Genomic DNA, 25,733 nt, shown 5'->3' with positions numbered 1-25,733 from the left:
AGTTGACAATTTGGGCGCCGCTGCCCCACGCTGGAGATTTTAGCGTCAGGTCATGGCGCTAGCGTCACGTGCAATCGTCTCGACTGGTCGCGATTGACCTACGAAGCATCCAGAACTAAACTTCATCGTGCATTCATGGATGGTAGTTACATGATGCGGTCCTTGACTACACAGTCTCACACCTTGCCGTCCTCTGGGATTGTCATCATCTACCCAGCAAACTCCCTCTCAACCATACCAACTGCTGTGCCCCTATCCGCCCTCACCGCTTCAAAAGCCTTGACAACCGCCGGGAACCATACATTCGCCATCTTGACATCCCCACTATCATTCGGATGTATCCCATCCCTCAAATCCGCCGTCCCACTGAACCCGCTATACTGGTCCACAACCCAGATGGGGCTTTCCGTCGTGTTGAGACCCTGGGCCCAAGGAACGATCGCGCGATTCAAGTCTTGGATCTTGGTGTTGTAGCTGCCAAAGCCCATGGGGATGATTTGCGCGACCTGGATGAGTAGCATGAGTAAGCAAGTGGTATACGATGAGACCACGCAAGGTTACTCGCGAAAAGAGTTCAGGCTCGAGTGCGAAGCCCAGGAGTATGCGACGCGACGAGACAGTGCTTGTACAACAGCGTACCTTACGCAGGTACACAGGTAAGTACGAAAAACACCAAACTCACCACAATCTTCATCCTCGGATTCGCCCCCCTCATACTCCCCACCAACGTCCCAAACGCCTTGATAATATCTCCCACCGCCTTATTCTGCTGTACAATATCATTCGTGCCAAGATGCATCGTAATCACATCCGCAGGATTAGCTTTCAACCACCCATCCAACTGCCCTTTGTTCGCAATGTCGATAGCGAGGAAACCAGAGTGGCCTTCGTTGTCTCGGTCGTAGGTCGTGTCGCGGCAGTTGTTCTCGGTTTTGCCGCTGCCGACGAAGTCGACGGTGGAGGAGTTGAAGGGTGTGGTTTGCAGGCGTTGCCAGAGCTTGGAGCGCCAGCAGATTATTTCGGTTATGGAGTCGCCGAAGGGCATGTACCGGATTGGGGGGTTGGTGGTTTGGGCGGCTGTCGTCGTGAACAGACCGGCGAGAGAGAGGAGGATGGGGAGCAGCATCGTGGTGGTTGCGATGTCGTGGAGTTACCTGTTTATGTGCGAAGCTATGGTTATGTTTCGGGTACGTTTTGGTGTGAGGACCAAGGAGCTGACCATCTTATGTTGTCTTCATGCTGTGCACCTGGCGACATCTCATCTATTGCACTGTACGCCATCTCTCAACACATATGAAGATGACGCCAAAGGTACTCTGGACGCAAATGAGGACTGCGGAGAGAAGGAAGTCTCTAGTGATGTGGGCGACATCTGGTGTGACTGCGTATTACTATACCGAAGGCTAAATGCAGCTGCCGGATGATCGCTAATATACATACAACATGCAGCTCGGAGAAAAGGCAAGAATGCGGGGAACATATAGCAGACTACCCAGTCTGGTCTGGACACATGAGGTGCATCGCGTAAAATGGTCTCTGGTTTTCAGGTGTGATGAGATCTCGTCGAGCGGCTCTGGTTACCGGCATCCATCTAATAAGTTCAAAGTGAAAGTCAATGGCACGTGCGGAAGATACTCCGAAACTCAGAGGGTCTTTTCCAGAGGGACAGGTACCCGCTAGCCCTGATCGTAGCACGGACGAAAATGTCAGAACTGAAGAAGTAGGTACATGCGACCACTGAGAGAAGTTGGCCAAAGCATAACACTCGAATCTCGACGGAAGGAGAATTGCTCACCGCCTCTAACTTTCTCAAAGACTCAAATCGCCGAACCTGGTGTTCAGAAGGAGAAGGTGGAGTGCTCGTTGATGAAATTCGACCGTGGCGTAGATGAAGACACGCCGTCACGCCGAGCAATGTGCGGTGACCACAACGACACATAGAGATGTACCTTCCTCATATCGACCATGACTAAGGAAGTACCAATCATGACTGTACAGCACTTTGACGATGTACGAGGAGATGAACTACCTACCATGAGCTTCCACCAACCACAGCCTTCTAGTTGTCAGCCTAGCTCTTCTTCCGGCAGCTTCACTCCCAATATACTCTAAGCCTGAGGCGCAGCAATCTGTGAATTTGGAATCGCAGGCATCGTATGATGCTCATTGCTCGCTACCGCTACCGCCGGATGTTACTCCTTAGCGGACGGTAATACCCCAGATTTCTGCTCGGCCCTTTCCCGACCGACATACGCTGCCGGGGTGTTGATTGGCTGGGTGAGTAAGAAACTTGGAAGTGGCAGTGCAAGAGACAACACGTGATTGCTGCAAAATTGTTGTGATGAGGAAAAGGGCCTTTGTCGGTGCAAGGAGAGGAAAACAACCGAATCGAAAAACACACTGATCGTGAAATGCACGCGAGAAGAGAAACGTGCACTCGAGCACAAACTGCGCGAAGACGGCGAAGTCGGGGAGGTCTGACGGTCGTTGTAGAAGGTTGGGGCGGTCGATGCTGACTTCGTGCGACAACTCACTATCGGCCCTCACACTTAACTCCGAAGGCTCTCGCGATCGAGCAACCCCGCAACAAGATGTCGATAACTCATCATCGACGTATGCTGAGAGAAAGCAGCTAGCTTGGCATTGTGATGCCTCGGTGATTCCCAGCAGAAGACGCCGATGGTGTTGATTTTACTTCCTGGAATCCAAGGTTTCGCGCTCCGAGCTGACGCGGTCCTTCAGGGCTGAGGCTGCCACGCTTGCAAGCCACCAGCCTGCGCCTATCGAGACATGAACAGCGCCACGTGAAACCGACCGGACTTCATGCAGCTGCAGTGCGATGGTCCCAAAGTAGAAGGCAATTCCATGCAGTGGTAATAATGTCGCGTATACACCGTAATATGAGAAACAGGCCGAATCTCCGATCGGAATTCGACGAGGCCGGTGATCGAGGGCTGACGATAACAAGCACAGCCTGGACACCATGCTCCTGTAAGAGTGTGCCCAGCTCGAGGATGAAGTCATGGGAGTCTGGATCTCGACGCATGTTGCTGACATGTCTTGGAATTGCGGTCGCTGGAATTGGGTGTTGGGAGATCCAAGGCGAGGGACGTGCGGGACAGGAAGGGCCCACAAGAGCGGGCACCAAGACCGCGACCGTCGAGACCACACCTGTTCCCAACCTTACGTGAACTGACATGCCCGCCGTTCCCAGCGTGCCCCCGCGCCGGGACATTACTTTTGCAAAATAGCTGGCGTGTCATTCGTCCGGATGCAACTTACTTGTTTGGCCCTGCACATAGCCACCACGACGCGTCCAGCCAAGCCGCGCCGAACGTTGAGTCCGCTGGCCCTCACTGGTACCACCTCTCTGCGCCAGACCCTGCACCATGTACAGGCGGGAGATCTCACTTGTTATCGCGGCCCTCTGGCGTTCGTGACGCGTACTGCTTGCACAAGTTGTGTTGTCACATCGCGAGGTCCTCACGGTGTTTTGCTATGCCCAGCCGGTGACTGACGGCTCTCCGCAAAGCCGCCGCATTCGGCCAGGCTTGTCCAACCACACATCAGCAGTAATACCGTTGGGTTCACCTGTGCCTGCGAGGTACCTACCTCCACCAAACTAAGCCAGGTTGCGTGTACGTAGCCATGCTTCTGTCAGCATCTCTCTTGGGGGCTTGGAGGTGTATCTTGGAAGGCGGGTGATCCGGGCTCCACCATCTATAAACCTCTTTGTCCTCTGCTGCCGAATCACTATCGAACTGCATATCCCTTACTCACATCAAGACATCTTCTCCTATTGGTTTGGCTACTTGAACTCAGATCAATAGCTTCGTGATCGCCTCTAGAGACGACGCCATCAAGCCACGCTTTCAGCTAGGCGCTGTCTACTAGCCTTAAACATCGAGCCCTTTGGCAACTTAGAGTGTTCAGCATCCTTCAACGACCTTTCAGTTTCAGAACACAAGAGATGAAGCGCACAACAAGTTCGGTCATGGGCCTCTTGGCTCTGGGTAAGCCCCCAATAACGGCCCCATCTTACCACGGTGCTAACCCTATCTAGCCTCCCAAGCCACAGCGCAAGTAGCCAGTGTCTGCCCATCTACGGGAGTATGCTATGGCCTCAACATCCCTGAGCGCACAGCATCATCCGGATCGGGAGACATCTTCTTCCAGATATCAGCCCCAAGCAACTATGAGTGGGTTGCGCTCGGCCAAGGCAGCGGCATGCCTAACTCCAACATCTTCGTCGTGTACACTTCAGGATCTGGCAACAATGTTACACTATCACCGCGATCGACTACCAGCTACCAGCCCCCCAGCCCCAACGATGCTGCTCAAGTCACTCTGCTTGAAGGATCTGGTGTTTCGAACGGTGTGATGACTGCGAACGTGAGATGTAAGTTTGACGAATACAACGACATCAACACAGACTAAGACGTGACGCAGGCTCAAACTGCAACTCCTGGTCTGGCGGCACCATGGACTTCACCAGAAACAGCGGGAGCTGGATCTTCGCCTACCAATCCTCCGGCGGACCCAAGAACGACGACTCCACCTCTGCGCAAATCGACCAGCACTCCAACCAGGGTGTCTTCGACTGGCAGTTCGCCCAAGCAAAGGGCGGTTCAAGCGTAAACCCCCTCGTCAACACCTCTCCAACTGGCACAACAGGTGGCGCAACACCAACCAACTGCCGCCAGCGCCCCTCCGGCGCCGCAGGCACAGGTAACGCCAGGCCAAGCCAAACCAGCAGCAACGACGACGACGACGACGATGACGACAACTACGGCCGCCCAACCTCTCGTCCTACATCGCGCCCCAACGGCCCCCCAGGAGAAAAGCGCTCCCCCTCCCCCGACAAGGGCGGCAAAGACGACGACGACGACCTCCCCTACTGCGACACCCTCCCCAACGGCGGCGCCACAGGCGGAAACTCCGTCCAAACCATCAGCTCCGGCGCATCCGTCAGCCCCTCCAAGAAACGCACCATGTTAATCGCCCACGGCGTCCTCGCCTCCCTCGCCTTCGTCATCCTCTTCCCCTCAGGCGCCATCGCCATCCGCCTTGCCTCCTTCCCAGGCATCGTGTGGCTGCACGCTGGCTTCCAGATCTTGGCTTACATGGTGTACATCGCGGCATTCGGCATGGGAATCTGGCTCGCGCTTCCCATCAGCGGGGGTCACTATATCAGCAGCTACCACGCCATCATCGGTATCTTGGTTTTCTGCCTCGTCTTCTTCATGCCCTTCCTCGGAACCCTACATCACATCTTATTCAAGAAGACACAGCGTCGTACTCTTACTTCCTACGCTCATATCTGGGTTGGACGTATTGCGATCACGCTTGGTATGATTAACGGTGGACTGGGATTGTTGCTCGCGGATAACTCGCGCGATGGCGCGATTGCGTATGGTGTTATTGCGGCGGTTATGTGGCTGGTGTGGGTTGCGGCGATGGTTGTGGGTGAGGCTAGGAGGAAGAAGGCGGTTAGGGCTAAGAACGCGCAGAGGACGGATAAGGTGCAGGAGGAGAGGAGGGAGAGCGATAGGAGTACGGATGATGTGGAGTTGGCGGGTCATTATAGGCCGGCGAAGGGTCAGCAGTAGGGTGCTTGTTGGTTGAAGGCTTGGGGTGGGTGTGTTGGAAGCGGATATGTGCTGAGTTGGAGAGGGAGGGGTGTATATAAGTGTAGTTGGCATTTCCTTTGTTGTGTCACGAAAGATTATTAAACACGTTCAAACATCCTCCACCTCCTCCTCCCCTTCTTCCTCCCCATCCATCCTACCCCCTACCGCCGACCCATCCCCCCCAAAACCCGACTTGCCGCCTTACTGACCTTAATCACATCCCTATACGTCAAACTCACCCTCGTCCCCCTCAAATTCCTGCCTCCATTCTCTTCAACCGCCCTTCTACCTTCTTCACTCAACAACTCCCAATTCGCAATTGTTTCTACATTCAAGTTTTCGTCGACGGAGATGGGTGAGATACCGTGCATAAGCTCCCTGTAGGCCCGCCCCGTGGTGATGAGGAGGGAGCGGGGTTCTTGGAAGATGCGGGTTGGAAGGGTGAGCATCTTTTCTTTGGTTTTCTGCTCTTCTCCGTCTGCGTCTGTGTTCAGAGACTGAGACTGTCCTTCATCTCCACCACCTCTCTTCCCTCTCCCATCTTCTTCCTCTCCCTCACCCCCACTCTTCTCCAACACATCCAAGCACAGACCCCCTCCCAAACTCACAGTCGCAACAACCTCAGCATACGCTCCACCGTCTTCATGCGGCATGATGCCCTCACCGGGCTTATATTCATTGACAAGAACGTGGTTTGGCTGACCATGCGGCGTGTGATCAAAGATACCCAAGTCTTCAAAGCGGGTTAAGATGGGTGTGGTGAGGTAAGTCGGTAGAGGGGCGGCGAGGAGCGTGTTGCTGGATGTGAGTGTGGAGGGGAGGGCCTGGAGACGGCGGTGGGTGAGGTGGGTCCATCGTTGGGCGGGTATCTAGGAGGAGGCGGGGATTAGTGTATCATTAAGGAGGGTTGGGGTTGGAAGGTGTATCTTGGGTCGTGGATCTCTTGCGCGGCGATTGAAGGTGTGGAGTGTGGAGATCGAATAGTGTGCATGGAGTAAGGCGGGGTAAGTAAACTTCCCCTGTGCAACGTATATTCAAGTTTGTAGACTAGGAATTGTATGAGAAGAACACTTACCTTGTGCAAAATCGACGCCTCCTCCTCGTGACTAATGAAGTTGGGGATGTAATAGAAATCCGGCGGCAGACCCGCGATGCGGAAAGCCTCCAGACCCGTCTTGTCATCTATGGGTAGAGAGCACATAATTATTGCTCGGCCCTAGTTTGACAAGGCAATTGACGGCCTTGGTAGCTTGTGGTGAGATGTTGATGTTTGTGAGATATACATGGGTTGAAGAATGATGTAATGCAGCTAGCAAATACCCGTGGACCCTTACGGCAGGCGCGCCTCCGCCAGTTTGAACTAGTCGCGCGCTCACGTGCGAACGCTACGCTTCACACCACAATACATGGGAGTGCAATATAATTGTTACGCACATTGACTGTCCAATACAGTCTTTAGGGTTTCATATTACTATCTGACGTAATTTTCAAGGTGTCATGAATCATGCCAATTTTGTAGCTGCAACGGACTGTGGCTGATTATACCAGCCCAAACATCTGTACTCAAATCACGTAATGTGTCGGCATCAGTTTCAGAGTAAAACTCACGGAAACGCCGTGAGGCTTGATGGGATTTTATGGCTCAAGATTCGCGGTAGCAGGAAAGCCAAGCTTTGCAACATTTTCCTCTATAGTAACATGCCAACGATCCGGAAAACCTTGGAACGGTAGAAGCACAGCCAACATAAGTACGTGCATTGAGCGAGTGTGCAGTCATCAACACACTGTGCGAAGTGACTAAAGACCAGGTGCTATCAACAGTCTCTGGCCGCTTACTTTCCCCGCCTTGAGCAGATTCCACGCCTCTTGCACCATATCCAGGCCACCGAGAACCTGAACGGGCACAGGCTGCAGCCGCCCAGCCGCGAGTTCACTTTCCAAGAAATCCCACCACACCCACGTGGTAAAGTCGCGTGTCTTGGGGTCAAGGTAGACATCCATCATGGGCACAAAGTTTGCTTGAACTCCAGTGGGCAGCTCCACACCCGGCCGCAAGCCCATTGTCGACAGAAAAGAACCCCCTCCGTGCGCAGCCAAGACCGCTCCCAACACAGGCTGATCCTGGGCAGCGTCAGCAGCTGCCAAGACGGCTTCGAAAGGTCCTATATCTGTGAGCTCTTGCGTTACTGTCGGTGATTTCCTGTCGACAAAGTGCACAGCACCGAAGGACTTTACAAGCTGCGCATTCTTGGAAGACGCAACGCCCACCACTGTGTAACCTGCTCTGGTAGCCAGATAGGTTGCATAGGCGCCGAAAGAAGAAGAAGCGCCCCAGATAAGCACCTTCTTGTTCTTGTTCTCGGGATTGGCATGTTCTGCTGGCTTCTCAAGGTGCAGGTGTATGAAAAGGGCACTGGCAGGATAGGCCAGGCTGGAGATGGATACCGCAGCTTCGAAGGACACTTGTCCAATCTGCAAGGCCATGTTGTTAGCAGACAGTTGGTTACATCGCGAGACTTGAGCTGGACATCTCGTTCCCCTTACCTTCGCTGTCATTTCTTGCGTGGTAACCGCGTATTTCTGGTATGCTCCAAATCGGGGATCATTGCGGATACTTCCAGCGCTGTTGGTGACGATGCGGTCGCCCTTCTTGAAGCGGTTGACCTCCGTGCCGACTTTGACGACCACGCCAGAAAATGATACTGCACTCAGCTTAGCAACAATGTTCTATAGCGGAGGCCACTCTGCTGGAAACGGATACTGACTTCCAATGATAGTGGGGTAATTCAGCTGATACGGGAGTGTTCCCTCTTGGATCTTGTATTCTGCTGGCTGGGCAGCGACCACTTTGACCTGTCATCATGTCGTTCGTCAGAAACGCTGAACAGAAAGGTGAATGCGACCTCAAATGAGCTGGCTTCCCCGATCACATTGCTTACCTCGATGAGAAGTTCCTCTGGGCCCGGTTCGGGGATATCGGCAGGACCGACATCGACCGGCTTGCCTACGCCTGGTAGCCATGCCGCTTTGTTCTGATATCCCGCCATTGAGATGTTGAAAAAGAAGTGACTGGAGACTGTCAGAGAGGCGTTGAGTGTGAGTTTCTTTGTTAGTGTATTGTGAGGTGGCAGAGTGTTTATATTCCCTTTTTGAAGACATGATCAGGTACCGTTCGTCCAATGCATGTCTGATGCTTCGGCTACTAGCTTTATAACACTACCAGCTTAGCAATCGCGAGAAAAGGCTTTACTATGACAATAGTGCCAAGATATATTGCCGGATTACGAAGACGCTCGTTTGCAGTGTGTTGTAGGTTAACACCACAATCCGCACAGACTCTACAACACACTAAAAACGAGCTCCTTCGTAATGCTACCTAGTGCCTCGGAAGATTTCCGCGCTTCTCTCATAAGCAGACCCACGCCGCCTCTGGTCCGGATACATCATGTTCCGAGAAACCGTTCTGTCATCTATGGTTAGAGAGCACATTATGCTTGCTCGATACTGACGCAAGAATGGTGGGCGGCCTTGCAAGCTTGTGATGATATGCGCATGTTTGTTGGATGGGATTGAGTCCGAAATGGGGTTGAGTCCGAGATGGGATTGAGTCCGACATGATGTAATGCAACCAGCAAACGACGCGTCGCCAGTTCGAGCTAGTCGCGCGCTCACGTGCGGGCGCTGCTCTCTTTATCACACAACCCATTGGAGTGCGATATGATTACATGGAAATCGATGTGTTGAACAGTATGACAATGTATCGGATCTCCGTACTGTATGCAGCACATGCTCATCTATGAATGTGGAAGAGTAACCAGCCCCTAACTCCAAACATCCCAGGCCAAAACATCGTTGAAATCTAATGTTCGCGCTCGTAAAACAAAATCCTAGACACATGTTCATCGTATTCAGGCCATGGCCACCATCCCTGCGTCAGCCCACAAACCTGGGGCCAACTACCATCTCAAAAGAAAACGCCACAAGCCTGTGGCGGAGATTTACTCAACACCAAAACCCACCCAACCCTATCAATCCACAATCACATCACAGCACACCCGCCAGGGCCACTTCTTGCGCGACGTCTCCTCCCGCCCCCGCCCGTAGCCCCCGCACCTGCTTCCTCCTCATCCGCATGCATCATCTGCGCCTCTCTCGCCCTTCTCCTCCTGCGCCTCGCACCCGCTCCACCAACCCCCGCCTCCTCATTCAACATCATCCAATCCGCCCACTTCCTCTCCAGCCTCGCCGCAGCCGCAAAGTCACCCCTCAGAACACGTTTAGTATGTTCCTCAACAGTTGGCTGCCAGTTATGGAAGCACTTTAGCTTAATGATTTGACGCGGGTACGTCGCGACTTTACTCGCGGACCGAGAATTCGGTCTTGTGATCTCTGCGTTTCGGGATAGGACTTCGCGGACGCCGGTCCAGGTTACGTTTGCGCAGTCGTAGGCTTCGATGCGGAGGCCTACTTCGGGGCGTTCAGAATTTGTTAGGCCACGCGCAGCGCGGTTGCGGTTGCGGAGGCCGGATGCGGCTTCGGCGAGGACGAGGTCGGAGATGCGTGTGTTGTCCATTTCGAGGGAGGCGAGACGCGTGCAGACTTTTAGGACGGGGAGCATGCCGACGTCGCCTAGGTTTTCGCAGTAGGAGATACAGAGGTGGCGGAGGTGGGGGGCGCAGGCGGACTCAGATAGAGTCTTCAGGACGTCGTTTGTTAGGTTGTCGATTTCTTCGATGTCTAGGTGGGTGAGAACGGGGACGGTGGGAAGTAGGCTGGTCAAGGCATCGTCGGTCAAGCCGCCGCATTTTGAAACTTGAAGACCTTCTAGAGACGGGACGTTGTGTACCAATGTCTTCAGGCCAGCATCCGTAATGCTGCGGCAGCGCGTAAGGTTCAGGTGCTTGAGGTTCCTTGGTGGGACGATTGGGCGATCGGTAAGAACGTCAACCTCCTCATCTACACCCTCAATCAAAGCAGCCAGTGCTTCGTCATTAAGACTGTCGCAGTTCTTCAGGTCGAGCCTTTCAAGAGTGTTGCGCTTGAATAGTGCAACCATCAATTCAACATCGTCCCAGCCTCGCACCTCGCCTGCCCTGAGATCACGCAGCTTCGTGCATCCCTCAACAACCTTCTTCAGCCCTCGGTTGTCGATATTGTTGCACCACGAGATGTTCAAGACTTCGACTTTCGGACAATGTGCAGCAAGGATCTTCATCGCCGCGTTTGTCGCACCAGCAAGACCCGAGAGATTGACGTGGACAAGGCGACTGTTCTGGAGCAAGAAGCAGTGGATAGATGTTCGGTCAATCCGGCAGCCCTGAAGCGAGAAGTTCTCCAGGTTCTGGCAGGACTCAATGAAGCCGTCCTTACCCCAGTGTTCTCTCAGCTGTACGCAGCCTCTGAGGTTCAAGTCTTTCACGAAGGGGCCCGCCGATGTGATGATGTTGACCAATGCATTGGCAGATATGTCGCGGTAGAACTTGCTCGTATCCAGGTCGCTCCACAGTTGACCGTCAAAGCACATTGTATGCCACGACTTGGAGACGCGCGAACAACGCACAACTTCCTTCGGCTCGAGGTATCTCAGGATCTGCATGCGGATCTCCGTTGGCATATCACTCCAGAAGTTGAAGTTTGCCCGCTTCTGGACCTTGTGGACGGGTCGCGAGAAGTAGTCGTTCTCAGCTTCAATGCCGTCTCGTGTGTATGGTCGCCGGGCGGAGGGAAGAGGCACCGAGGACGGGATATCTGGTGTCTTCATCCGCAGACGAGTCCTCTCGTCCCAGAAGGGCGTGCCAGGTGGGCTGTTGGCGACTGAAGTAGGAGCTGTAGAGAAGCCATTCGACAGTTCCGAGGAGTAAGAACTGCCGAATGAATTTCCATATGGCGAGCCAGGCGATGCGAGGGAGACGCAAGACATGGATGCCTTTCCGCCGCTCCTCAGACTGTGAGAGCGGGGTCTACCCAAGTTCGCCAGACTCGAGGAGGAGCCCATCCGTTGTAGGCCCATCAAAATACGCTGTCTGCCCTTGAGCTTTGGCTGCTCGATCATGATGGCGTCTGATGGCGGGGTTCCCGGCGCGGGACGCACTTCGCTGTGGTCGACGACCACCGAGTCGATGGACAAAGGCTCCATGGTGAAGCGTGGCTGTGCGGTACGCGTGCTCGGCGACAAGCGGGACGAGGCGGGGAAGGTGGAGGATCAAAGAAGTCGAGGAGGATATCGTCACGTCTACTGGAGCAAAATGGCAGGATGAGAAGGTGGGAACAGCCCCGTACCAGCGAAAAGGAACAACGCAAGAGGAGCTGACGCTGACCCGGTGGTTGGGTGCGCGGTTTTTGATAGCTGAGCGGATGGCGGAACGCGCAGTTCAGTGCAGTCTAGAAAGGCGGGGATATGGCCCGTGTTATGCGGCGAGCGTGAGGCCGATCAATAGCCTTTCGGTTCAAGAAGGGGTCTTGGCCGTTGGCTGACAAGGCGAGCGGGCATCACTTGAGGGCATCTGGGTGCGATGCTTATGGTGTGCGACCAAGTGACGCGAAGGATGCCAGCAGCAGCGACGTGCAGCGACTTCATGTGCAGCGAGTTGCTGTTGTCCAATGTCTTATCGTTGCTATCGCGTAGATCCGGAAGGCCCGATTGGGGGCGCGCCACGTGCGGCCTCCGATGTCACCAGCGCACCTCTGAAGAGAGACATTGGTCGCTTGACCGTTGAAGCAGTGTCGCGTGAGCTGATAAGAGCCTTGGATTACAGGCATCTTACACATCTTGCGAGATGGACGTTTGCTTCAGATTCAAGATATGAAGAGAAAGTCATCGGCATTCAGGGTCAGGTCTTCAACCTGCAGTTGGTGTTATGCAGGGTCAACCAGCAGCAGCCTTTTTGCGTCTAGCCGACATCCACGACCCGCCACTGGTACAAATTCCGCCAATCTGGATGTCTTCTAGATGCAGAGGCTCCGCCTTGGAACTTTTCGCCCCAGACGCCAGGCAAAATACGTCCTTGGGCCCAACGGCACATGGACCATTCAGCCGGGCTTCTCCATGTTTCCTGGAGGGCGGGTGAGGATTGCACCAAGCATGTTGTAGCTGTTGTCCATTAGGGTTGACAACAAGAGTTCGTTGAACTTGGCGTAAGGATCTGGGATAGTGTTTGCATCTAGAATTGTTGCAAACCTAGTGATGCAGACTTGCGCTGTACTCCACGATGTTCATACCAAGGGCCAAGTCACGATACTCCAGCATATCGTAGACCCTAATACAACCCTCCTCCCATTCAAATCCCACTATGCCGCCGTCTCCCCCGTACAATACTTCAAAAACTTGCCATGCGCCCCCGGCCAATTCTCCTCACACTTCGCCTTGACCGTCCCCACCAACATCCTATTCGCCCTAATCTCCACATCCTCCACAAGACTCCACTCGCATCCCTCAGCACCCTCTCTGTCCCCCTCACTCAACCCCTCCGTCTTCAAACACCTCCACGTAGTCTGCTGTGTGAGCCCCAGTGGCGCCTTGATCATCCATAGCACGCCGTCGTCGAGATCAGTCATGTGGGCGTCGAACTTGACGGTTGTGTCCCAGAGACCGGCGGGAAGTGCGTTCATGTGGTCGGTTATGCGGTAGCATTTTGCGTCTGGGGTGGAGGGGTCGCTGGGGAGGTCTTCGTGCGAGGCGTATTCGGGGTCGAGGCGGATGAGGAGGACGTGGTTGTGGAGGTGGGAGACGGCTGTCGCGAAGGAGACGGAGCGGGGGAGGTGCGTTACGTGGTGGAGGGTTGCGGTTGTGTTTAGAGCTGGGGTTTGTTAGGGAGAGATAATCGAATAGGGGTGAGGGACGTACAAAACATGGCTGGTGGATTGGTCTGGTAGCGGATTAGATGGTGGTGAGGGTTGCGAGGCACAGGTTGCGGCACGGAAATTGTCCTATGTAAATGCTGTTGTCGTATGAGCACGAATATATTATGGTAAGTCTCGAAGATCGAAAGCAAAATTATCGGCGAGAAGCTTGAGAGAAGCTAGTCTTATGTACGTCGAGCGCTCGTTGATGATGCTTCTACAGTTTCACGGCAATAAGCGACGCGTCTCACCCAGGCACAACAATTAGGAATATAACCACATTAAGATTTGTGCAACAAACAAGCCACATCCAGCCCCCCGTGATGATGAAGAGAGCAAAAGCAAGAAGTCGGAGCTTTGTGGTTGACCTATGGCATGCATCGGAGTGCGGAGCTTCAGTCGACGCGATCGGGATCCGCGGGGAACCTGGGAAGCCTGACGGCCAAGCCCTGCAGCGCGTCTCCGAGCTCTCACGCCGACCACGATTATCATTCTGTCAGTCAGGCCACCGCTTTGACAAGTCATAAAAACTCGCTTTGAATACTTCAATCGAAGAACCTTCATCTTCATCTACACATACGCAATGGATATTCTCACGCAAAAGACGCCTACGGCGCTGGCAATCGCACAGGCGGTGGGCATCACAGGCAGTGTATTCCTGGTTGGTAAGACACTCTGGCACTCAATGAGCATCTCTATGGTGGTCAACGGGATCATACACTGTATAGGGAACCATTGCTGATATAGATACCAGGCTCCAACGTCTCCCTCTCCGTCGTCGGCATCCCCGCCGCCATGCAAGCCCCCGCACCCCTCGCCGTAAAGCAATGGTACACAATCTTCACACGCGGCGGCGCAATCGCCCGCCCTCTTGCTGCCATCTCGGCGCTGGCAACGGGGTATCTGGCTTATCACCGTACGTTCTGTCCCATCCCATCTCCCTTCCAACACTCATGCCGCCACTCCAATCCCAAGCCACCCACCGATAATGTATAACTAACAACCCAACAGAAGACCGCACCTCCACCCCCTTCCGCCTCAACGCCCTCGCAACCCTCCTCCTCCCCTCCATCGTGCCCTTCACCATCCTCGTCCTCGGCCCCACAAACAACAAACTCATGGCGAAGAAAGACGAACTCGCCAACGCCTCCCTGCGCGACAAGCACGTTGAGCAGTTTGCCAAGGAAGGCGAGACAGTCAAGGAATTGATGGACAAGTGGGCTAGCTTGAACTTGGCACGCGCACTGCTCGTTGGTGTCGGTGCGGTGTGTGCGGTTGCGGCGGGTGTTGTTGGAAGGAGGGAGGTTAAGGAGATTGGCAGGTTTGCGGGGTGGGGACGGTAGATTGGATGGTTGAGATGAGGTGTGGGTTATGGGGTGTGGGTTATGGGGTTGATGAAGTTTGGATATGAATCATGGGCCATAGGGCAAATAAAGATATATGGAGGTTATGATACACGAATGCATGCATTGATCAACACGTCTTAGCTTGAGTAGTAGACCGATTCTATGAGAAAAGAGGTCCGCATTGGAAGAGAAGTGTCTGCTTGTAATAAGATACGCTCTGGGACCTGTAAAGCGCGGACCTCTGGACTGACCTCAAGTATATATGCATGTACATCGGAACACTAAAATACCCAAGATACTGTACAGCCTGTGTGCTTCAACAGAGATAAGACGTAAGAACTTTTGGTTAGCACACTACAATCCATGTAGATCAAAATCCCACTCTCTACCACATCACTCCAAACTTCTACGCACGCAAGACGATAATACAATCCACAAATACATTTATCTATGCACCTTGCTGTAAAGATCCACCCATCAACCCCAACACAACCCCCACCATCCACTCTCTTAGTTAACCTTAGCCTGAGCCAAGCTGTTGATCTGCTGAGCACCATCCTGAATCTTGCCGTTGGCAGCCTGGAAACGGCACAAGTTGCCAGAACGCTCCTGGACGTTGTTGTCGCACACGAGCTGGTCGTTTGCTACGCAGTTGAGGGCGCCGTTGCCTTAGTTTATGTCAGTATATGTCTCTCTCTCATACACCCCCTCTCTCTCAAAAGAACTCGTCTGGGTGTTAGGGTGTTAGGTATACGTACAAGCAGCAGGTCCTCCAGGCACACACTTTCCAGCCGCACCATTAACAGTGCAAGCATCCTGCTTAAGCGATTGCTCGGGGATACAGCATGCGCCGTTGGCAGCCTGACGGTTCTCAAGTATAGCGCGGGGGGTGTTGCGGACGTTTTCGACGTCGGCGATGGCGGCGGAGGAGACGGCGACGAGGCCGAAGAGGAGGGCTGTGATGGAGAACTGCATTTTGGCGGTTTTTGGAGTAGCGAAGTTTGTTGGTTTGGTTTCGAGGTATTAAGAGTTGATTATTCGAAAATGGTTGATAGGTGAGTGAAAGTAATTTGATCCGCACAGCGGGTAGTGAATAAAGAATAAATGTAAATGTGAATTGGAAGACTGGCTTGAGAAGCAAACTATGGGCTGGCGTAGATGCGAGCTTTATACTTGCTGTGAGAGGCTCTCTTCTTCTGAGTACATGGCATTGATACCTATTTCGCCTTTCCATAAAAGGTATCCTGGGACGGTGATCCTGAGGCAAGTCGCAGGCAGTCGATCATGCACATCTCAAACCTTTGGCCGGGTGGTCGGGCCCTGGCGGGTCTGGCAAACCGAGGGATCGCGGGCGGGCAAAACAATGATTCTTGTGTGTAGGGAGTATGGCCGAGATGGAACCGGTGTACCGTTATTCTAGTCTCGCGGGTTGCAGTATGCTTACAATGACCTTCTCTCGTGAACTAGCACCTTGGTGGTGGCTTGCACAAGCTGCGCTACAACCCATCTCTCACCAACGCCACGCTAGACAACCACAAACGTGCCGTCAAACCCGAGTTCGACAAGCGAAACCGAAGCGCTGCCTTGCACTTGAAACACTTCCTGTCTTCTCAAACATGCGGCCTTGGGGACCTCGGGACCTTGGAAATATGTAAAACGCAGAAGAACCTGCGGTTAAACGGCTGATTTAGGCGACGGTCTGTGACATGCAGGTTCAGGCGCTTCTAGGCGCACAAGGCATGACGGTCGTGAACGAGTTGAGCGTGAAGACCGAGGAGAGCTTTGTCTGAGTGCAAGCGGTACCGATGTCTTGGTTTCGTCGAATAGGATTTTGCGCGTTGTGAAATGCAGTGTGAAACTGCCGGGTAGCCGGACTACACCGCTCAGGTGTAGAGCGGTGCTGTTGCCGAGCACCGAGAGAGATATCGCGAGAGGGTTTGGGGGAGTGTAGACATTAAAGAGATGCGTCACGGGTACCTGCGCATAACGTTAGTGTTGAAGGTTGTCACACGGGCGCATGCAACGTCGGCGCTGACTACGATGATCTTCACACATGTCGCTCGCGCAACATCGCCGACTACGCGAAACATCCTGCTCAAATTCGCCAGAGTAGCAGACATGTCTCTGGGCTGCGCCACAGGTCCTGCGACATTGATAAGAGACATTGTTTAGACTGTCATACGCCTTCTACAGAGACAAAACAATGTAGATGGATGTATGGTACATGTGAAGGTCTTGTGATCTGGAATTAGATACAATCCTTGCCCATTCTTACATCGACTGTGATAGATTATCCGATATGCGGGAAGTACTGCGACCACCTCGGAACTTCGAAAGCGGAGTCCGGGAGATGAAAGACGTCGAGGAAACATTCGACGATGATGAAGGTCCTACAGGAAATGTAGAAAAGAACGGGAAGAACAGGAATGGACTTGACAATGAGATCACAGATGTGAAAGGCCTGTGGAAAAGTGTATTTCCAGATGCTCTTGGGCCGCTCATGGAGTGGAAGTTGAGCAGCTTCGCCCCAAACCCCATCGCGCAGATCCATGGCTAGACACCAGAGAGCATATGGGAGGCCTGATCCCAGAATGGTGAGACTGCTCACTTTCCAAAGCAGTTCATCGGTACTGTGGCGAAAAGGTCGATTCCATACAAGCAGGTGCACACTGCCGTAGAAGAGACCAGCCAGGACAAACCCTTTTGTAGGGGCACTCCTTGTTGTATCGAAATGAGGCCGTTTGTCGTAACCGAGTTTTAAATGTCGTGTATCATGTTGACGCGGAGCAAGCACGATCTTTGGTCGATTGCGCGAACGAACACTCAAGAAAGCGCGTTTCGAACAAACAACGCGCAAGTTGATCTTTCTATCAGCTCTTGAGGCTAAGTCGAAGCGTCGAAAGTCCAATTCAGTAAGATCTTCGTATGCGAACCCTTTTTCATATGTGGGGAACGCAAAACCTTGATATATGAGATATTGGCCCTCCCCATTGAGTCCGTTCCTGGCTCGTCCGAGCGAGATGTGCGTAAGAACAGGATGCGGCTCCGAGTTTCCTGAATCGGAGAATGCGTAGGGGTCTGCATCCTGTCTAACATCCGTCCGCAATGGCTGCACACATGGATACATTTGATAAACAGCTACCAATGCGGCAATTGGATGTATGTCTGCATTCGTGCAGATAGTCGGCTCCTCAACATCTAGAGGCTTGTTCCACCAAAAGAACCAGTATAGAGACAGAGCGCATGCTGCGTGCACTGCAGTATTGATCTCCAGAAGCGATATCGAAAGACCTTGAGTGGATCGTGTCAAACACTGGATGCCGAACCAAAGCGCTTGTCCGCAAGTCAAGACCTTCGTGAACATGCTGGCTTTGCTCTTATCTTGTATCTCTGATTCGGGTATATCTGGAATCAGTCTGGGATGATGTTCGGAAATGTACTTAAGACCCGGTAATGTCAATGTCATCCTTTGCCGCCCGCCGGGAAGGTAGGCTAGGTCTAGGCCGCGAGTATCAATGGCAAAACCGCCCATGGTAGCGTATAGAGAATGACAGTGCGTCCATGGGTGTCTTTGATTTTTCGTATCGGCCTGTGCATGCGTGGGTCGAGGGTGCTTCTCCAGCCGTTTGGTCAGGGCTGTTTCCATTCCAATCCCACTCGACTTGTGTGAGGCCGATCGGAAGAAATGACGCAGCGTCGTCGCAAGCGTACCAATGAGCCCTCGAGGCTTTGGTTGATCAAAAGCCTTCCTCATGACTTTTCCGATCTCTACTGCGTTTATGTGCTCAATGTATGCAGTCCAAAGAACCTACTTATAGATCAGCATCCATAAATTGTGCGATGGAGAAGTTTGACGTACCCACTCCGGAGCCAGAAGCGCTATAATCATCCAGCCCGACTTCCGCCAGGTTTGCGTTTTGATCAGCCGGGTCTGCGCTCGGCGAATCTCATGTTCATACTCAGGGATGTTCAAATGGACGGCTGTCCAAACACACAGGATCATCGTAAGAAGAGATGATGACACTATGGACCACGTGCCGCGAACCAAAGGCTCTGGTTTCCAGGAGTGGTAATGTGTTCCATTGGGTATAGTCGTATTTGCCATCTCCACTGCGCCGCCGTTCAAAGCGGAGTACAGTTCACGCGGCCACGGCACGATGTATGAGAGTCCTCTCGTTTGTTCGATAATGGCAGCCGGACTTGGAAGGTCTATTTCTCAGTGGCGGTCGGAGCTGGTGGTAAGACTAGGGAAGACAGAAACGAATCTGTTCGATGTGCTATCAGTCAACCGCATTTCAGCTGCCAATGTTGTGGCGGCTGTCACGTCGCAAGGCTGAGATGTACAGCTTGTCCACAGCGCTGCGCACCGCTCGAAAACTTGGTAGCTGACACGTATGCATGCAGCATGCTTCATAATCACCTATGAGATAACGCAGACATTGATGCTGCAGAGGATGCTCCTTCGTTGTGTCGTACAGCAGATTGTGCCTCACAATCCATAGACGAACGTAAGCCTATCGTCGCCCTCCCTGCCAGCTCGCGTAGCCTTCTCAAGCCAATCAGCTAGCCAGGCAAACTTCGTATGCGACCGTGCAATGCCGACGGCTTGTCTAAGCCACCGTTGTTGCTGCGGCACTGGGCCTCTGCCGTGAGTTCTCTCTGCCTCTACATCGTCTTCGCTCCACTTGCGCAAGGTATTCTGTCGCGACTTATTCTCAGCTTTTAGTCGTCGAAGGAAAAACACGTATCCAAGAGCAGCCAAGGCGACACTCGCAAGCGTCCACCAGAACGGAACGATGTAGCCACCTGCGGCATATTTTGGGCGGAACAAAATTGCTGAGATGACTCCAGCGAGATTGCCCCAGCCGTTAATACCGAGAAGCAACGCGCGCTTGCCGGGTGATGGGGTATTTCCGGAAATCCAGGCCACAGTGAGCGGAGAAGCAACGTAAGTACCAGAAAGGAGGATGTTGAGAGCGATGTAGCGGGGTATTGCCCATGACGTTGGTAACAGCACCACAATTACCAAGCCAGTCACCATGATGAACAGGCCAAGTAGTATAGGCTTAAGGCGTATGCGATGTTTGTCGCTGTAGCTAGCTGCGAAGTACAGTACTATGGCTCCGCAGATGTGTGGTGGTGCAGTGAGCAAGTTGATTAGCGCAGGGTTTGCCTTCTTCGTCAGAGGTGCCAGTACAAGCGGGAGGAAGACGGAGAAAGCATAGACTGGGATGGCAGATAGAACGTTACAGGCGAGGATGTGCCATATCTTCGTGTTGAACACTGATGAAAGGACGTCGTGAGGGCTTAGACCACGATCGTCGACCAACTGTCGGGACGGCGTGGCTGAGGTGATCGAGTGCTTAGATGAGTCGAGAAGACCGCGCGACTCCTCATCGTAGGTTTCTTCCGCTTCTCGATCGTCTTCTTGGACTGCTGCCGGCGCGTTCTGTATGTCTCTGTCTCTCACTACACGCGAAGACGCATACCGACGCTCTTCAAGTGTGAGGAACCATGCTGTCTCCACGCTATGTGGTAGCCAGAAGTACCCGATGAATGCCACCACGATAGTGAGAGTGCCTTCCAATAAAAAGAGCACCTGCCACGGCCTCCAATCCTTATCTGAACCTCCATCGTCGTTGCCGAAGTGGGAGAACACTAGGTAGCTTATAAGGCCCCCAAGCGCACCACCAACTGCCGCCTGACCGTAGAAGAACGAGAGCCGTCTGCCGAATTCGAAGCGCGTGTAGAAGAGGGAGAGGTAGGTGACGGTGACTGGGTAGAAGCCAGCTAGAGACAAGGTTAGCGTCAAAGTCTGAAAAGGGAAGCGACAGTGGAATGAGGAAAGAGCGAGTGGAAGGCTTCCATACCTTCAAGACAACCGATGAGGATGCGCAGCGTATACAACTGCCACCTATGCCTCACCCACGCATGCAGTGCCGTGCAGACTCCCCAAAGTAACATGCAGCTCGGCACCCAAAGCACCATGCCATACCTCCTGCCCAGCGCCGCACCAAGCGGTTGCAGCGCAACGAAGAATGCAAAGAACAGCGCAACAGCCGTGTTCAGCGCTCCCTTGTCAAGCCCAATATCCGCCGTGAAATGCGCAGACTCTGCATTTCCAATCTGGCTTCCATTAGCAACTCCCCTCCCTCGCAAACGCGTGTATACGTACATTCGACTTATCCAGCGCATTAAACAGGAACAGCAGCGCCAGAAACGGCAATAGCAAACAGTCCAGTTTCCTCAACGTCCTCTTGTGCAACCGCGCATCCACAGCGCATGTCTCCTCCAGCTCATCCGGCGGCATCGTGTCGTGTTCCGTTGCTGAGGAAGACGAAGCTGCAGTGAGCTCGTATAGCTGGTGCTCATGGTCGGCCATATTGTCGGGCGCCAAGAGCGAGCCCACGCGCATGCATCACAGGGTCTGCGACTTCGGATGACCTCGGTCTGTGTCGCGGGCAGTAACGGGTTTGGGTAAGTGGGAAAGGATTAGAGTCAACAGAGTGATGCATGATGAAATGGTGTGGAAATGTCAGACGAGGTACGGAAGATTAGATGGGCGGTTGAACTATTGTTTTGGACCCTGAGGGCATGACGTTGTTGATTGGAAGGTTCATGGGGGTGCTGGGATTGGCGCTGGAGTGGGAAGGCGCCGAGGGTGGCTTATCGATTACCACCGAGATTGAAGATTATCGTTTTGGGTACTCTCATGACTCTTTAACATGACACCATGACACTCGAACGCATCAAACATTCGTTATCTACTCCGCCATCTCCTCTTCCCTCTTTCCAAACGCCTTGACAGCCTCGTAATACAACGTAGCAGTAGCTTCACACGGTCCCTTTGCCTTCTCAGTCGCACACTGGTTGAACATGTCCGTCTTGAAGTTACTATCGGTGCGCGCCTTCATCGCATCGAAGCGGCCTTGTTGTTTGTAGTTGCGGTAACCGAAGTCGTGGCGGTAGCATGAGTTGATGACTGCAATTATTAGTGTTGTGTACTTGGTACATGAGAAGCTTGGAGAGAACACGGAATTTGAAAGAATTCAGGTAAGGGAACTTACAGTCAAATCCAAACGGGTTATCTGGACTAGCAGTGCAACCATTGCTGTCCCAGTTCAGTTCTGGAGGGCCGACCTTTCCGTTACGGTTGGCAATGAATTCCGCGATGGAAATGTCGAACATGTAGCTGTCTGTGACCTGCTCGAGGGTCCCTTGACGTTCGACAAGTTGTGCAGGCGCGGAGACCGCAAGAGAAGCAAAGCCCAGGAGGGCAGTGATGATAGTGGACTTCATGGTGAGTAGACTTGGATGAAGCGTTCAGGATTGAAGTCGACGTATATAACCTGAAGCTAAGCTACACTGCCTCACTTTATACCACGTACACCACGATGCGTAATGTCCCGACGTTTGTGCCGCGGGGTCTTCCCGGTCTTGGGCGTTTGCGCCATTATGGGTACCTGCATGTGTGCTTCGGAGCAGATCACTTGCATATGAAATGAAGCACTTCGTCGAAATAGGCCCTTATGTGCTGGAAGCGATGTAGTGAGTAGAGAAACAGCATGCAAAAGGACGGAAGAATGCATGCGCATGCCAGATCTGTCAGATCTGTCCGTTGTCACGGTCTTATGTCGGACTTGCCAAGAGGTATGTAAGCAGGTGATCCGAGACAGCCTCTTCAGCCGCGCTATCACGACCGCAGTTGCTGCGCATGTTGTTGATCGGTATTTCACATCAGGCAGTGTGAAGAAAATTCGGAAGATCAAGAGTGAGGAAAGTGCTTGTAGTGCCGTGGTGATAAGCAGGGAAGCAAGATTCAAGATTGAGTCTACGCAAAGATAGGACAGACACTCCAGGTGGTCGTGGGTACTAACACGTCTAATATCAATGTCCAGCTTCTGCAGTAGCAAGTCTCGCCAAATTGAAAGGGGACCTTGCTAGAAGTAGCTGGGTACGCATCAGAACTTGGCAGGTCGACTCATGGTTGTGTGCCGACGAAACGCGCTTTCGAAATGCCGCTCGAGAACAGATCATAGGATGCTGTTGCCGTAGGTGTAGATCGTGCAGATTGACTGTCTGTGGAGTACTAATGTTTGAAGGCTTGAGCTTGGTAAGCTGAAGGGATGCCCCACATGTTCGTTCTTCACTGCTTTGATAAACACAGCTACCGTTGATAGATGCGGGGTTGTCGCTCTGAACACACTGGGTCCTCTCCGCAACTTGTCCAGCTCATGCGTCCTTGCTCGAATTATCGTGAGCGAGCTCGAGACATCGGTCAGACATCGAAAAATGCCCTGTAGTCATCACTCCACAAATCACCATCCTTCGTGCAATGCCATTGAATTGTCTATGAGCATATTCCCACTACTTATACAGTGTCATCGGCTCTTTCTGGTCCTTCCAATTCCTCGCTTACAACTTGCTGATGAAGAGACGGGCAGCGAACATGCGCAGACGCTGGGGCAGGATGTACTTGGAGAAGATGTAGATGAGCGATGGCAGGAGGATGAAGGCCACGGTGGTCTCGTTGACGAAAAAGAAGGGGATGAGCTGGGGCATGGCCGACTTGAGGATAGTCTGTTACTTGTATTAGCTTCCTTCGTCCCTTCCAGATCTATCCAAGACTCCAATCTCACCATCTGCTGAGGGCCAACCTCGGTCTTCTTGTTCTGGCTCGCAATGAAGGCGGGGCGCGCCAGAGCGGAGGGGCGGACGGCCATGGGCGCGCGGGCAGCGGCGGCCCTGGAGAAGGGGCGGAGGAAGCGGGCGGCGTTCATGATGGGCTATCTGGAGTTTTGCGGGTCAGCGCGCTGCTGTGGGGATCCAATTGGCGGGGCTGAGCCTGCGAGAGGGGGAATTGACGCACTGGACGCGATGGTCGAAGCCTGGGGAGATGAGGGGAGATGGTGTTGCGGTCGCGGGAGTTTCGGTGGTGTTGCTATCGTCGTCCGCAAAAGCTCGCACAGCTGCGATCCCGGAAGTTGCCGCGTCCGTGCGCTGGCTTGGCACTACTTCCTCCCCCAACTCCGCACTTCCCCACGACTACTCATCTGTATCACACGTTGCGTCTTTGGAAGTTCTCGAGACTCTTATACTGTCGCCTCCACCCAGCGCATCCCCTTTCACGATAGCCTTTGCTCATGTTCTGGAACGCCCCTGCTGCACGCCGCCGGACTGCCTAACACTAGAGTTTAAGGTTTGCACAGTACTCCCAACATGATGATTGGTGTAGAGAATGTCGGATCTCTTATCCGCATGGATATCACAGACCTCTACAGCTTCATTTCTGGTCCTATTTTATATGACGAAATGAGCTAGTGTTGGCTCTTCCTTTCAACCGTGTCAAGTGCGGGGGGCCTCATCTTCCAACCTATGTAAAGGTGAAGCTTACTGCACTCGTGTGACATTTCCTCACCTGCCCTTGATTCCAAAAACGCCAACATGGCCATCGAGAAGATCATGATATTAGGAGTAAGACGCGGAATGGGCTGACTGGTATCGAATGGCTAACATGCGCAGAACTGGGAGCTTTGCCTCACCATTCTCAACGCCCTCTTCCCACAGGAAAAACGACAAGGAACACCCAGATATCAAGTCACTGTGCTCACTTATCTTTCACAAACCCTCAGCCTGCCACCTCACGTCAAGGCCTCCGATGTACAGCACAAGAAATCCGGCTACTCGTCTGCTTCACTGCAATCAGTAATGACTGGACAAGACTTGGTCATAAGCACAATGTCAGGCGGAGATGCAGAGCAACAAATCCGCATAATAAACGCCGCCATCGCCGCCGGCGTCAGGCGCTTCATCCCTGATGAATTCAGTCACGATAGCATGAACAAGCAGATACAGACGCGCATTCCAAAAGATGCCGGCCGAGCGAAGGTCATTGCTCATCTGAGAAGCATGCGGGAGGATTACCCATATTTCGAATGGACTGCGATTGCGACAGGCTATACGCTGGATACCCAGCTTATCAGCGGCAACATGGGTTTTGATCTCGAATGGCATAGCGCGACTATCCATGGCATCGGTACAGAAGCTTTCGCAGCTTCCAGCTTGGAGAGAGTTGGCCGAGTCGTGGAACGCGTCATCTCACACTGGGACCAAGTCAGGAACCAATACATATACGCTGCAGGCGTCATAACGTCCGCCAACGAGGTCCTTAGATCTACTGAAAAGACGACTGGCCGTGAGTTTACCGTCGGAAATCACGATGTTCAAGAGTGCGTTGCAGAGGGAGAGAAGAGAATAGAAAAAGGATTCCCCGACTCTGGCATGTTTCTGCTCGAGCGCAGCGTGCTGTATGACGAACAACTAGACGCTTCAAGACCATTCAGGAATCGAAACTCAAACTATGTACTCGGACTCAAATCAGAGTCGGTCGAGACTATCGTCAGAACCGCCTACGACGACTTCAAACACTACGGCAAACCCGGATGCGGATGTTCAGCTTGATGCCCCATTTCACGTCAGACCTCTATATCATACCGTAAACCTCACATTTCCTCCAATCGCACTGCCTTCCCAAAGAGCAACCTCCCCCGCAAGATCCGCATATCCCGCATAATCTCCCATCTCCACACCCACCCCCTACCCGTCCTCTTTCCAGGAGCGGCAGACGAACAGTCCTTCATATAAATCAAAAGCCACCCTTACCGATCAGGGACGATGTCGTGCATACACCCGGATAACGCCACGTCGTAGATCCCGTTCGGCATCGCTTGGACCCTGAGTTCGACCCAGCCTCAGGATACGAGGCTAGGATTGCGGGATCGCGGGATACGCGGGATACGAGAGCGCATGGCGGGCCATTGTGAAGGACGTTGCGCATGAGTAATTTCCTGGATGTCAATAAAGTTCGAGGAAGTGTGGATTTCGGAGGATGAGGACTAGATGCGGACGGCGACGGTGG

At 53.2% G+C, this 25,733-nt stretch overlaps 11 protein-coding genes across 11 annotated transcripts; 3 read left to right on the top strand and 8 right to left on the bottom strand.

Moving 5' to 3' along the window:
• Positions 1-209: 209 nt before the first annotated feature.
• Positions 210-1,126, bottom strand: J4E84_007307 (uncharacterized protein; the record flags this gene model as incomplete). Its single annotated transcript, XM_049389892.1, has 2 exons — positions 210-506; positions 683-1,126. 2 exons carry the CDS (start codon positions 1,124-1,126, stop codon positions 210-212), a joined length of 741 nt encoding a protein of 246 aa, XP_049242192.1.
• Positions 1,127-3,970: 2,844 nt separating this feature from the next.
• On the top strand, positions 3,971-5,609 carry J4E84_007306 (uncharacterized protein; the record flags this gene model as incomplete). The annotated part of the gene is made up of 3 exons (XM_049389891.1): positions 3,971-4,013; positions 4,064-4,399; positions 4,450-5,609. 3 exons carry the CDS (start codon positions 3,971-3,973, stop codon positions 5,607-5,609), a joined length of 1,539 nt encoding a protein of 512 aa, XP_049242191.1.
• A 1,818-nt stretch (positions 5,610-7,427) lies between these two features.
• On the bottom strand, positions 7,428-8,677 carry J4E84_007305 (uncharacterized protein; the record flags this gene model as incomplete). Its single annotated transcript, XM_049389890.1, has 4 exons — positions 7,428-8,102; positions 8,175-8,332; positions 8,396-8,483; positions 8,570-8,677. 4 exons carry the CDS (start codon positions 8,675-8,677, stop codon positions 7,428-7,430), a joined length of 1,029 nt encoding a protein of 342 aa, XP_049242190.1.
• Positions 8,678-9,669: 992 nt separating this feature from the next.
• J4E84_007304 (uncharacterized protein) lies at positions 9,670-11,766 on the bottom strand (the record flags this gene model as incomplete). The annotated part of the gene is made up of 1 exon (XM_049389889.1): positions 9,670-11,766. The coding sequence occupies one exon, from the start codon at positions 11,764-11,766 to the stop codon at positions 9,670-9,672; it is 2,097 nt and encodes a 698-aa protein (XP_049242189.1).
• An 893-nt stretch (positions 11,767-12,659) lies between these two features.
• J4E84_007303 (uncharacterized protein) lies at positions 12,660-13,480 on the bottom strand (the record flags this gene model as incomplete). Its single annotated transcript, XM_049389888.1, has 3 exons — positions 12,660-12,790; positions 12,986-13,360; positions 13,474-13,480. 3 exons carry the CDS (start codon positions 13,478-13,480, stop codon positions 12,660-12,662), a joined length of 513 nt encoding a protein of 170 aa, XP_049242188.1.
• A 572-nt stretch (positions 13,481-14,052) lies between these two features.
• On the top strand, positions 14,053-14,812 carry J4E84_007302 (uncharacterized protein; the record flags this gene model as incomplete). Its single annotated transcript, XM_049389887.1, has 3 exons — positions 14,053-14,134; positions 14,224-14,385; positions 14,481-14,812. The coding sequence occupies 3 exons, from the start codon at positions 14,053-14,055 to the stop codon at positions 14,810-14,812; spliced, it is 576 nt and encodes a 191-aa protein (XP_049242187.1).
• Positions 14,813-15,325: 513 nt separating this feature from the next.
• On the bottom strand, positions 15,326-15,790 carry J4E84_007301 (uncharacterized protein; the record flags this gene model as incomplete). The annotated part of the gene is made up of 2 exons (XM_049389886.1): positions 15,326-15,483; positions 15,574-15,790. 2 exons carry the CDS (start codon positions 15,788-15,790, stop codon positions 15,326-15,328), a joined length of 375 nt encoding a protein of 124 aa, XP_049242186.1.
• Positions 15,791-19,304: 3,514 nt separating this feature from the next.
• Positions 19,305-21,197, bottom strand: J4E84_007300 (uncharacterized protein; the record flags this gene model as incomplete). Its single annotated transcript, XM_049389885.1, has 3 exons — positions 19,305-20,605; positions 20,686-20,941; positions 20,991-21,197. 3 exons carry the CDS (start codon positions 21,195-21,197, stop codon positions 19,305-19,307), a joined length of 1,764 nt encoding a protein of 587 aa, XP_049242185.1.
• A 382-nt stretch (positions 21,198-21,579) lies between these two features.
• On the bottom strand, positions 21,580-22,114 carry J4E84_007299 (uncharacterized protein; the record flags this gene model as incomplete). Its single annotated transcript, XM_049389884.1, has 2 exons — positions 21,580-21,797; positions 21,883-22,114. 2 exons carry the CDS (start codon positions 22,112-22,114, stop codon positions 21,580-21,582), a joined length of 450 nt encoding a protein of 149 aa, XP_049242184.1.
• Positions 22,115-23,230: 1,116 nt separating this feature from the next.
• Positions 23,231-23,595, bottom strand: J4E84_007298 (uncharacterized protein; the record flags this gene model as incomplete). Its single annotated transcript, XM_049389883.1, has 2 exons — positions 23,231-23,395; positions 23,455-23,595. 2 exons carry the CDS (start codon positions 23,593-23,595, stop codon positions 23,231-23,233), a joined length of 306 nt encoding a protein of 101 aa, XP_049242183.1.
• Positions 23,596-24,259: 664 nt separating this feature from the next.
• Positions 24,260-25,276, top strand: J4E84_007297 (uncharacterized protein; the record flags this gene model as incomplete). The annotated part of the gene is made up of 2 exons (XM_049389882.1): positions 24,260-24,289; positions 24,338-25,276. 2 exons carry the CDS (start codon positions 24,260-24,262, stop codon positions 25,274-25,276), a joined length of 969 nt encoding a protein of 322 aa, XP_049242182.1.
• Positions 25,277-25,733: the final 457 nt, after the last annotated feature.

This window comes from Alternaria hordeiaustralica, assembly GCF_023758085.1.
Source record: "Alternaria hordeiaustralica strain BMP 2776 chromosome Unknown scaffold_16, whole genome shotgun sequence".
NCBI lineage: Eukaryota > Fungi > Ascomycota > Dothideomycetes > Pleosporales > Pleosporaceae > Alternaria > Alternaria hordeiaustralica.
This window is presented reverse-complemented; position numbering and strand designations above follow the sequence as displayed.